The 13,221-nt window shown below is 46.2% G+C and overlaps 1 protein-coding gene across 1 annotated transcript in view; it reads left to right on the top strand.

The window, feature by feature from the left end:
• The window catches only part of arhgef39 (Rho guanine nucleotide exchange factor (GEF) 39), a gene marked incomplete at its 5' end in the record, with an annotated part of 125,960 nt that overhangs the window by 56,879 nt on the left and 55,860 nt on the right, over positions 1 to 13,221 (top strand). The window contains one exon of the mRNA XM_084330962.1: positions 8,461 to 8,589. Coding sequence (XP_084187088.1) covers positions 8,461 to 8,589 — 129 coding nt within the window. The remainder of the gene's footprint in view (positions 1 to 8,460; positions 8,590 to 13,221) is intronic.

Below are 13,221 nucleotides of genomic sequence, written 5' to 3'. Positions count from 1 at the left end.
TCTCTCTGTCACAACTCCAACCTCACCTCCACTCAACTTACTTCTGACTAACCTAGTGTCTTTGTTGGTGAACTAATGATGCACAGATGTGTTCTATCGGTACTAATCAGCTACCTAATTGTTTCTACTCCTTCCGTGGCAGTAATATCTCCCATCCTTCACATATCCATGAGAGGGGGGGGGGGTGATATCTGCCACAATATACAGTATATATGTCTGAATATGCCTGCTAGGGATGGGCGTGAGTAATCGATTACTCGTAGGTATGAGAAAAATCGATCTTAAATTATTAATAATTTTTATGGAGAATTATTTTTTTTTCTTTCTTTTTTTACATATTTGTTTCACATGTATGTTTAAGATTATAACTATTTGTTGGTTTCCTTAAACATATACGTGAATGAACAAAATAATATATTTCTAAAATTATATAGATTTTTCTTTAGTTTTTTCCCCCCTTTACAAGTAATACATGATCACTCGAGTATAGCATGCGATCAATCGATCTGGATTATTATTTAAAATGCCCATCCCTAATACCTGCATATAATCCTTCCATATTCCTACTTATACACCTGCATATAACCCATATAACTGTATGATGGCATGTACAATAGTTACTATCACACTTTACTGTTACATCTGCACTCTGGTTGGACGTCAAACTTATTTACGTTGTACTGTACTTGTGCTGTTATGATGACAATACATTTGAATCTAATCTTTGTAACCAAGGAAAGGAGGAGGAGGAGGGAATTTATGGATTAACCCAGCTACACTCGCAAGATCCTCCTCTATTTATTTGCATTGCTTCATTGTCGAGAGATCTTTCCGTAGCCGCAGACGTCGACATTTGCTTCCACACGTGTGGAGGCTTGGCGCCGCTGTCACCCCGCTCTTGATGTGCGCGTCACGCAGCGGGGGGCCTAACGACAAGCGATCTGCGCGTGACGACGTGCCTGGCAGCAAAGGCACAAAGACTTTTTGGGGTGTGCGGTGGGGGGGGGGGGGGGCTTGCTCCTCTGCTCTGCGCTGGTTTCCTTTCTTGCTCCTCCTCTGACAGGCGCGTTCATGCGTGTGTGTGAGAGATTAAAAAAGAAGAAGACGATATGGTTTTTTTGGTCCTGTGTAAGGCTACTCTCCCTCCCTCCTTCATTATCAAAGGGCAGAGAGGAAAATGGCGGGAAAAAAACCAACCAACAAAGCCGGCGGCCGTACCAAACCGAGCGTCATCGGGTGTGAACTAGGGCTGAGCCCAAACGTTCGAACGTTCTGACCTTTGTTCGTTACATTGGCATTCGAATTCTAAATCAACATTTGAATAAAAAAAAATTATAATAATATATATATATATATTTTTAGGCGTCTATTCATTCTGTTTAAACCAATGGGGGTTTTCTTCACAGTTGCAGATACAGATTAGGCTACACTAATATTATAGTATTAAAACTGATGAGTTATATTCATTAAAGATTTTTTTTTTTTTTTTTTTATATAATTATCTTTCCCCCCCTCCTTTTTCCGATTTTCTACCATCCCACTGTTAGTCGTTGTGCCAATTCCCAACCCCCTTCCTGGTTGTTGCGCACTCCCCCCTACTGTTGGTCCGGGAGTCCGGAGACTGTCACATGCTTTCCTCCGACGCATATGCAGCCAGCCTGGCAGCGCAGATTCTCACCGGGAGAGTGTAAAGTGTGGAAGGTCACACTACCTCCCTCCAGATCCTACCCTCGCTGTGCAGGCGCCCTGACCGAACTGTAGGGGTCGCTGTCCACAACGCCCAGGACCCACCCATCAGCTTTCCCACCCCTAACACTGCCAATTGTGTTAGTATGAACGACCAGCCAAGCTGATGGCAACGCCGAGAGCTGGACTTGAACCCAGCGTCTCCAGCGTTGATGGTGAGCGCCTTGCCCATTACACCACCTAGCCACCCTAAAGAAAGTTGATTTAATAAAAAAAATATATACTAATTTAATCAGATTAATCACTTTATTCAAATTGAGGATTTAGTTTGAGGATATTTATAAAAAAAACGTTTTTTTGAAAGATTTTTTTTTTTATTAATAAAACGAAGGTTTGAATGTCCGTTCGAAAAACCCTGACGAAGTTCGAATCCCAAAAACAGGCTTCGGGGACAGCCCTAGTGTGAACTAGGGCTGTCAAAATATGCCAACAATTACATTAGAATTTTCCTTCAAAAAAAAAAACACATAAGTTCGAACCATTCGAATATCTATTGTTGTGCATTATGTCCACGAGGGCAAACCAATACAATGGTAGACATAACTAGTAGGCTATAGGTCATTTATTTAAACAAAATAAATATCAACATACCTACACCAGCATACAAATAGAATAATGTATAATCTCAATCTCTCAGAAGGGTCTGTCTCTTGGAGCAAGATCAAATTAATGAAAGTTCACGGTATATAGAACGGACATTTATGCACAGCAGCGCATCTTCAAAAAACTCTATATTTTTTTAAACATGAAATAGTAATCAAAACATTGGGGATCCGTATGATGCTTCGGTCAATTAATTATTCAATATCTGTTCAGTAAGCCTACTTCTTTCATGTTTTGTTTAAATAAAATTAAGGCACACAATTCCTAGAAATGTGACTAAACAACGTAATTTTGCCCTGAGGGATGATTTACAATAAAGTGCTATTCAAAACGGAAAGGTTAGGGTACTTAAATTCTTGACGCTATGACTCTCAAAACGCTAGCGTTAGCACACCAAAAGATACATGTAACTTAGCTGACTTAACGCTAACTGGTTCAGCTGCCGGTAGACACTTTAAACTTGCCAAGTCCATTGCAAGTTACACAACCCCCTGCGTAGCGGGGTCGCCCAATTAGCCAACGCATACATGTACACGGTCCTTAGACCCACAATTTCGCACAACTTTTCACAATTGGCAAACCCTGTTCACAAAACACACTATTGAGCACATAGTCGTGACGATACCCGGCAGGTAACCGACCTCCTCTGGGGCCGGAGTGGTCCGACCCATCTCTGTACGAATTGGAAGCGCCTTTGCGTGTCATTCTTTAACCCTTCCAGAAGCTTTGTGGTCCGGTCTTGAACTTGCCATAAATCCATTTAGTTAGATCCAGCACTGAATGTATCTTGTGATTATTATCAATTTGCGACGATGACGACAACTATTAGCCGTGAACTATTTCCTGGTTGATTCCGGACATGACGTCACAAGAATGCCAGGCTGCCGAGCCAATAGACAATTCGTTGCATTAGTGTGGATGTAAGGTGCACGTAAAGGGCGCAGTGATATACCATGATATAGCTGTCACGTCTCACTCCTGTCCGTCATGCAGCACGTTCAGACACACGCGAGAAGTCGAGAGGGAGACCGTCGAATGTATGTTTTTTTTTAGATTTATTAATGCTAGCTATCTAAACAATCAATCCATGCCAAAGCTAGATATGTAAAAGGTGAAAGTCTTGCACTCGGCTCGGCTCACTGGATGTCACGGCTACCTGATTTGGCTAAATGACATCCAGCCGTTTTCGTTTGAAACAAACTTTTAGTCAGGTTTTCTCCATAGAGCCCTGTCGTATTCTTTTAGCGCAGCAGCTCGCGCAGGTCCGGGGCAACTCAGTCACGTGACTCAGTTGGTATTGCTGATTGGCTCAAACACGGGTATGTTTGCATACAGCGAACAGGTCTATAGAGAGATGGAGATGGAGCCGCGCCAGCCACTGGAGCATCATCGGTTGTGATAACGACAGGCCCCTCGTTATCTTCATTCGAGGAACAAAGAGCGGCGGCCTCTCCTTCCCTTTCATCGCTCATTTGTTGTTTATTGTCACGGCGGAACTCCGCTAGCGGGGAGGATGAAAGCGCAGAGGCCCGGTTCTCCATGTGATCCTAAGTTCTCGATGTGGATTTTGACATAATTAATTGGGAGCGGATCAGAGGATATTTAGCGGGGAGCTATATTAATAAATAAAGATCTTCGGCAGTCGACCGCGGAGGCCCCCCTCGATAATGACTAATTTCAATCGTCAAATAAACAGCAAATCTGACTTAAGCGCAGAATGTACACAAGGAATTATTTATGTGTATCAATTAAAATCTCATTGGTTGTGTGCTGCTTTTGCTTACAAATTAAAACAGCCCCTGACTCTAAGATGAAGGTACATATCTGAAATGTGCACTCTCTCCCTCTCCCTCCATCGCCTCTCTTCCTTCTCCTCATTAGGGATCCTTTTTTTAAACTCCTCAGCTTTTTATGAGGTGAGGGGGTGGTGGGGGAGAGAGAGAGAGAAAGAGAGAGAGGAAAGTTTCCGTACTTAGCACAGTTGTATTGTAAAGGGAATTATTTAAAAAGAAACCCCCGACAAATCACATTGTATCTGATTAAGCAAACGAGCAGGGTGAACCACAAGAGGCCCTGTTTGTTGTTGTTTTCAATCTCTCTCTCTCTCTCTCTCTCGTTGTTTTGCTCTTGTTTTTGTTTTGTTTTCTTTGTTGTTACCCCCCCCCCTTATTCTCTCTCTTCCTCTTCCTCCCTCTCTACCTCCAACTGTTTTCTATCGCTGTACATTCAGGGCTGGAATGACGAGCTTTTAATTGTTGTAATTGCCTGTACTTCAAGAGCCCTGTGTGTGTGTGTGATACAATCCCTAGCATGTCCTGCTCCTTCTGCAAAGCCAGTTGTGACCCCCGCTCAGAGAGCGAGAGCGAGGGATAGAGATCAGCGTCAGCTGTCACCAATATTTTGCGCATGGGAGCTAGACCGGCATACTTCCACGTCAGTTCAACAAGTGGGTTGCAGTACACCGCCGAACCACTAGGTGGCCATACTGCGTCGTGTCGTACAAATCTGGCTATATTTTCGGACTTCCTCACCCAGTCTTTCTTCGATTTTGTCCGTTTGTAACCTAGTTAATCACGACCGATAATAGAACGCTCCGATCGAGTCCCCGAGATGATAAACGGTAAATACGGAAGTACGCCAGAGGAACACGGCCCGGCCCAGCAGCCAATCACAGCCCTGCGCTGTCCGCTCGTTATATTTCTGCCCTATAGCTGCATGTGGGCGTCGCCGGTAGGCCTAAAGGAGCTCTGCAGGCTCGCTGCGAAACCCTCGTAAACCCTTTCACTGCCACACTACAGAAGGTTAACCCCTTACTATCACACTACCGACGGTTAACCGTCTGTAGTGTGATAGTAAAGGGTTAACCTTCTGTGTATTGTCGCAGTGAAAGGGTTAACCGTTTGGTAGTGCGGCAGTGAAAGGGTTAAACCACTTTGACGTCTTGAGTACAAATTAGGCACGACTCCCAACTCTTTAGTCAGATATTTCATGGAAAAACGTTAAGGCGGTCCCATGGCCAAATAGATGTCTAAATACCGGCGATGGAGGAAATGATACATAGAGGTCTGTATGAAGAAGTGGGGAGATGCGTCTGGCAGGGTGTTTAAGGGGCTTCGCTGTATCATTAATGCAGCGGCTGGCCCGCCAGAGGAGCACTGCTGTAATTAGGAGTTTGTTGTTTTTTATAAGAGGCAAAGGGAGAGAAAGAAATATCAGTTACAAAAATATACTTTGAGTTTCTACACAGATTCTTTGTTTGGTTTACATTGTATTTGTCGCGGAGATAAGCGGACCAATTAGGCCGTAGTTATTTTAGCGTAGAGGAATCGCCCTGGAGGATCACGTTCATAGACTTTTTTGAGTCGCAGCGCTCTTCCAAACAAGAAGGCGAAGAAGAAAAAGAGAGAAAAAAATTCAAGTTTGAAATTAGAATCCCGTCTGTTTGTTGTTATTTTGGATGTGTTAATGATGTAGGCCTAAATGTCTGCAGCAATTATTATTTGTTGCCGCCGCACCTTAATTGGACAACCCTGTCGAGCATTAATGATTCGCTTTTTTTGTTCTAGGGGGCAATGTTTCTCGGTTTGTTACAAGGGGGGGGAAGAAACAAGGTATATAGTTAATTAGACCCTCCCAATTACATAACTCCTGCCTGTGTGTGCGTGCGTGTGGAACACTACCATTTTGACTGAAATATCAAAACCTTTCTAAATTAGCACAAGATGTACTCCGAGTGGTTCTTAATCCAGGTTCAAGAAAACGTGGGGTTCCTTGTGGATGATGTACAGTTCCATACTATTCCAGAATAGCAATTATCGTGCTGCTTCCTTGCATTCATCTGTGTGTACTATAATACATCAAATATAATGATCTATTTGAGATATATACATTGGAGAAGCGTGTTTGGGAACTTGAACATGTACTATATATATGCTATACTATAAATGTATGTGTATATATATAATACTTGTGAGGTAACAGTGTTCTGCGACCAAGTCAATGTTTGTTTGTTTTCTTGTTTGCTTTTTCTTTTGCTCAGTTTAATGTTGTTGTTATTTGTTCTATGTGGGCAACGGCAATACAATAATGTATACTTTGACTTGTATGTCCTCAAAAAAGTATAATAAACAAAAAAGTGAAGAAAAAAATAAATTAGCCTCACACACATTAGACTCCTGCAGCGCCGCCATCTTGCCCATGAGTCTATTTGGGAGCGAGCGGTGGATGGTAAGGTAAACCCATACAGGAAGTAGGTTTGTTTAACCAAACGAGTCGTGCTTATTGTGTGTGGGTGGGGGGTGTGTTGTTTGCATACAATTACCTTGCGATGGCTCCGCTGATATGCAGGGGGTTCCATGCATTAAGGGTTACAGGGGACCCCTGCGGTGCTGACTAGCAGTGCTCTAATTAATATGGTCATGCATGCAGCCCCCCACCACCCCTCCTCTCTCTCTAACACACGACGCACATGTGCAAGACACACCGCGCACCCCCCCCCCTGCACGCGCTCAGCGGCACGTCTCGCCCAATCAGGAGTGTTTTGATGTTTTTAATTCACTTGCTGGGGTTAAGCTCTCTGCGAGGGGCTGATGATGAAATCAAGCACAATCACAGATCCCAGATGCTGCGTTGAGCCCCTTCACAAAAGGCCAGCGTTAGTTTCTGGATGTGTTTGTGGAGTGTTGTTGTTGTCGTTGTTGTTGGTGTGGTTGTCGTGTGTACAAGGGCTGGGTGATTAATCAAGTTTGAATTTCAATTGGCTTCCCACGGTCATGAAAACAAGGTGATCGATAAAACGATTATTGTTGCGCTCGTTTTCTCACGTTGTAAATGCAGCGCACCCTTCCTTCACAGCGCTGCTCGTAGAAGGCTAGGAGGAAGGCTAGCTAGGTGGAAGTCTTGCTGGAAGGCTAGGAGGAAGGCTAGCTAGGTGGAAGTCTAGCTAGGAGGAAGGCTAGATGGAAGGCTAGATGGAAGGTTAGATGGAAGGTTAGATGGAAGGTTAGATGGAAGGCTAGATGGAAGGTTAGATGGAAGGTTAGATGGAAGGTTAGATGGAAGGGTAGATGGAAGGCTAGATGGAAGGTTAGATGGAAGGGTAGATGGAAGGCTAGATGGAAGGTTAGATGGAAAGTTAGATGGAAGGGTAGATGGAAGGCTAGATGGAAGGTTAGATGGAAGGGTAGATGGAAGGTTAGATGGAAGGTTAGATGGAAGGTTAGATGGAAGGTTAGATGGAAGGCTAGATGGAAGGTTAGATGGAAGGTTAGGTGGAAGGTTAGATGGAAGGTTAGATGGAAGGGTAGATGGAAGGCTAGATGGAAGGTTAGATGGAAGGTTAGATGGAAGGGTAGATGGAAGGCTAGATGGAAGGTTAGATGGAAGGTTAGATGGAAGGGTAGATGGAAGGTTAGATGGAAGGTTAGATGGAAGGTTAGATGGAAGGTTAGGTGGAAGGTTAGGTGGAAGGTTAGGTGGAAGGTTAGATGGAAGGTTAGATGGAAGGTTAGATGGAAGGCTAGATGGAAAGTTTAGATGGAAGGCTAGATGGAAAGGTTAGATGTAAGGTTAGATGGAAGGTTAGGAGGAAGGGTAGATGGAAGGCTAGATGGAAGGCTAGATGGAAGGGTAGATGGAAGGCTAGATGGAAGGCTAGATGGAAGGCTAGATGGAAGGTTAGGAGGAAGGCTAGAAAATTGCTCTATACCATTCCACTGTTTTAAATTATTTAGATGACGTTTTCAACAAGAATGCATATTGTTAGGGCTGGGCGATATAACGATAACGATAATTATCGCGATATATTTTAATAATCGATATAAAAAATGAATAATGTCGAAACAAAATAATATCGATATTTTTTTGTGTGACCTGCAACTTAAAGTAATGGCTTTGCTTGTCCAAATGACAATACTGACCAAATGTATTGTCCTGGGTTTGCCTGGCTGTGTCGCCCAATCCGCCTCCTTTCCCACAGAGCACTTCAAATAGCGACTCGAGCAAATGGGTTTTGAGTCAATGCATTCTGGCAGTGTAACTAACGCCTCACCTTGAGTGTGTGTTTGTATATGATATATATATTGTATGTATTAAATATATATCCATCCGCAGGGGCGGTGGGGGCCATCACTGAGGTGTCCCAGCGTATCCAGGACAACACCCGCAGCCATGACAACCACCTGCAGCTCCGCAGGGTCCAGAAACTGCTGAAGGGGCGAAAGACCAAGGTGTTGGCTCCAGGTTGGTGCTTCTGATCAGCTATTCCTTTCATCTCTTCTGAGGAAGCCATCTCTCTCTCTGCCTCCCTCTCTGTCTCTCTCTCTGTCTCTCTCTCTCTCTCTCTCTCTGCCTCTCTCTCTGCCTCTCTCCCTGTCTCTCTCTCTCTCTGTCTCTCTTTCTGCTTCACTCTCTGCCTCTCTCTCTCTCTCTCTCTGCCTCTCTCTCTGCTCTCTCTCCCTGTCTCTCTCTCTGTCTCTCTCTCTCTCTCTGTCTCTCTCTCTTTCTGCTTCACTCTCTGCCTCTGTCTTTCTCTCTCTGCATCTCTCTCTCTCTCTTGCCTCTCTCTCTCCCTCCCTCTCTCTCTGCCTCTCTCTCTCCGGCCTCTCTCTCTGCCTCCCTGTCTCTCTCTCTGTCTCTGTCTCTCTCTCTCTCTCTTTGTCTTTGGGACCTCTATTCCTGCTTTTTGCTCTTCTTCTCTCTCTCTCTCTCTCTCTCTCTCTCTCTCTCTCTCTCTCTCTCTCTCTCTCTCTCTCTCTCTCTCTCTCTCTCTCTCTCTCTCTCTCTCTCTCTGTTGTCTTTTGGGATGTGATGGGATGGGGGAGAAGGAGGAGAGAGCGGGCTGAAGAGGAGGCTAAATAAACCATGAGGAAATTAGTTAAGTGAGGAAAGATGTTCTGTTTTCCAAAGACTGAATCGCTTTTCGAATCGATGGGGAGTGTGTTGGGGAGAATTCTGCGGGAAAACAGTTATTTATTTATTTACTTTATCCCCCCACCCCCGCGTTCATCAAAATGGCGTATCAATAGAGCATTACCACTAATTGGTAGGGAGTGAAGACGCCTTACCTCTCTCTCTCTCTCTCTCTCCTCTCCTCTCTCTCTCTCTCTCTCTCTCTCTCTCTTTCACACACATACTCACCCCTTTCTCACTTCCTATCCCCCATATCTATCTCTCTCTACCTGTGGAGTGGTGGCTCTTTCTTCCTGCTCTCTCCTCTCTCACTCTATCTCCCTCACTCTCTATCTCTCTATCTCTATCTCTCTCTCACCATCTTTCTCTCTCTCTATCCCTCTCTCCTCTCTCTATCTCCCTCACTCTCTTTCTCCTTGTGTAATGGTGGCCCCTTCTTCCTTCTCTCTCTCCTCTCTCTATCTCTCTCCTCTCTCACTCTCTTTCTCCTTGTGTAATGGTGGCCCTCTCTCTCTCTCTTTCTCTCCCCCCCCCCCCATCCTCCCTGTTTGTTTGTCCCCGGGGGGGGGGGGGGGGGGGGGGGGGGGGACATACCCACGTGTGGAACAACAGAGAGGCGGGGCCTCCTCGCTCACCGCTCGGCCTGCCAATCTCCCCCAGGACCAATTAGAGCCCGGGCTCATCTTGTGGGCCGGCAGATAAAAGGAAGTCGGAAAGCTCGTGTGTGTGTGTGTTTTGCGCATGTGCCGTGTGTGTTTATATTTTTGCAGCCAGTCATGCGCTTTAGTATATGCAGAGCACACTTGTTTTTATCTGTGTGTGTGTTCACCTCTCACGCTGAGGTGCTTGTGCGCTGCCCGTTGAATGCCAACAGAGCACAGGCGCTAATCTCTCTCTCTCTCTCTCTCTCTCTTCTCTCTCTCTCTCTCTCTCTCTCTCTCTCTCCGTCTCTCAATGCGGATGTGAGACATTCAAACGCTTCCTCTCATCCCGACGTCTCTGGCCCTCTCGCAACTCTCCTCTTTCACCCAATAAAGCTGGAATCCCACCGGACGCACACTTCAGAGCGCCAGCCCCACCATCGCACCCCCTCCTCCCTGCGCCCCACACAGGCCTTCGACCCCCCCCATCCCACCACCACCACCACTTCTAATGTGGGTAAAAGAAAAGCCCTCCTTTTTACTGATGAAAAGCACCAGGACTCCTTCAAACATATTAAGTGCCTCGGCAGGAGATACTGGGCCGATTCTCTGAGACACGAAGCCCTGAATCAATGAGGCGTCGATACAGCAGCCAGTCTGTGTTTCCTGGGAGGAGAGTATGGGGCACACAGCGGGGCCTGTCTGTCCGTCTGTCTCTCTGTCTCTGTCTGTCTGTCCGTCTGTCTCTCTCTATCCGTCTGTCCGTCTGTCTCTCTCTGTCTGTCTGTCCGTCTGTCTCTCTGTCTCTGATTGTCTGTCCGTCTGTCTCTGTCTGTCTGTCAGTCTGTCTCTCTGTCCGTCTGTCTCTCTCTGTCTGTCCGTCTGTCTCTCTCTGTCTGTCTGTCCGTCTGTCTCTCTCTGTCTCTATGTCTGTCTGTCTGTTTGTCTCTCTGTCCGTCCGACTGTCTCTCTCTCTCTCTGTCCGTCCATCTGTCTCTCTCTCCGTCAGTCTGTCTGTATCTGTCTCTCTCTCTCTGTCTGTCTCTATGTCTGTGTCTGTTTCTCTGTCTCTGTCTGTATGCCTGTCTCTGTCTGTCCATCTGTCTCTCTGTCTCTGTTTGTCTCTCTGTCCGTCGACTGTCTCTCTCTCTCTCTCTGTCCGTCTGTCTCTGTCTGTCCATCTGGCTCTCTCTATGTCTGTTTCTCTGTCTCCTGGCATAGAGAGAGAGAGAGAGAGAGAGAGAGAAGGGGGAGAGAAAAGAAAGAGATATAGATTTAGATTGAGAGTGACATTGATCAAATGTTTCCTGTTAAAACGCTCCTACACAACCTCATCAACACACACACACACTGCATCGGCTCTGTGGGTGAACGGTTCGACTGAACTGAACGACTCTTACAGTTTCGTGAACGCGATAAATATACGGGTTTCTGCGAACAAGTGTGGCTTTGCGATTGACCTACACATTGACATTTGGCTCTCACCTGCCCCCTGCCAAACCCACCCCCCTGGGTCTTCATCCTCTGGTCACGGACACGCATCAGGACGACCCCAAGCCCTTTGTAGATCAACCTTTAGCGCCGGCCCTCTCCTCGGCCCGGCCGCGCCGCCGGTCCACGGGCCTTTGTAGCAGAGCAGAGGTGCTCTTTGACAGGGGGCGAGGGAGGGAGGTGGGGTGTGGACGGGGTGCTGGCACTTCCTGCTCTTTGAACCCGGGCGACACCTCAAAGTGCCCCTTGATGATAGGGCGAGGGGGGCGGGGGGTGGGTGGAACGGCGGCGTCAGATGCGTATCGGGGCTCCCCCCCTCTGAGAGCCACCTCCTTCTCAGACAAAAGCATATCAAACTCTCCTCTCTCTCTCTCTCTCTACTTGTGGAGCGATGGCCCTTTCTTCCTGCTTCTCTCTCTCTCTCTTTTTCTCTCTCTACTTGTGAAGAGACTTTCTTCCTGCTTCTCTCTCCGTCTCTCTGTGTAATTATGAAGCCAGCGAGCTCCTCTCTCCTCTGTGCCGCTTGCTCCACTTTCCACGTGGCGGGGATGAGCCCACAGTGAGAGGCTAGTTAACACACACACTCTGCAGCCACCGAGATCAAGGAGGACGCCTGTGGATTCTTGTTATTCCCACTCTACAATCTACAAGTCCATGGTGCTCAGGCGACGGTTTGAGTAGGAACACATGGAATTCATATTATAGTGTATCATCAGCCCTAGATCCAATACCAGTATCATCAGGCCTAATACCAGTAACATCAGGCCTAATACCAGTAACATCAGGCCTAATACCAGTATCATCAGGCCTAATACCAGTAACATCAGGCCTAATATCAGTATCATCAGGCTTAATACCAGTATTATCAGGCCTAATACCAGTAACATCAGGCCTAATACCAGTATCATCAGGCCTAATACCAGTAACATCAGGCCTAATACCAGTAACATCAGGCCTAATACCAGTATCATCAGGCCTAATACCAGTATCATCAGGCCTAATACCAGTATCATCAGGCCTAATACCAGTATCATCAGGCCTAATACCAGTATAATCAGCCCTAGATCCAATACCGTTACCATCAGCCCTATACTGAACAACACATGAAATTAATATTAACCATTTCACTGCCACACGACAGCCGGTCAACCCTTTCACTGTGACAATACAGAAGGTTAGCCCTTTACTATCACACAACCGACGGCGATGCTCCATCATTAGCATCATTTGCGCAGCTAATGATGCTAATGATGGAGCATCGCCGTCGGTTGTGTGATGGTAAAGGGCTAACCTTCTGTCGCGTGGCAGTGAAGGGGTTAAGAGTGTAATATGAGGGTGCCAGGGTGGCGCACCACGTAACTGCACTGCAGACCTACGCGGTTGACCCGCGTTCGTCTCCCGAACCCGACGTACATTTGCCGCATGTCTTCCCCCCCCATACCTTCTCCCGACCTTCCTCTCTCTGCTCTGTCGGTCAGGTCTGACCTGGAAAAAAGCTGTAAAAATGCTATAAAAAAAAATAGTGTAATATGAAAGAACGCAATAGCCATATCACAGAGACTATAATATTGGCTTTTTTTTTTTTTATCATTTGTAAAATACACATGACGCATGATGAGAGGATGTGAGATGAACACGAGTGAGGCGAACGCGTTTCACTCCCGACCAGAAACGATGGGTCCATAATAGTACAAGGGCTGGGAAATCCAGTGCAAGAGGGAGTGAGTTATTAGGCCACAGGTTACTCTGTATTACATCATGTACAGCAGGTGGAATTCCCATGATGTACGACCGAGAGGGTTTTAGAGGATCATACCGGTCTAATTCTCTC

Source organism: Notolepis coatsorum (assembly GCF_963971535.1).
Source record: "Notolepis coatsorum genome assembly, chromosome: 15".
NCBI classification, from domain to species: domain Eukaryota; kingdom Metazoa; phylum Chordata; class Actinopteri; order Aulopiformes; family Paralepididae; genus Notolepis; species Notolepis coatsorum.
This window is presented reverse-complemented; position numbering and strand designations above follow the sequence as displayed.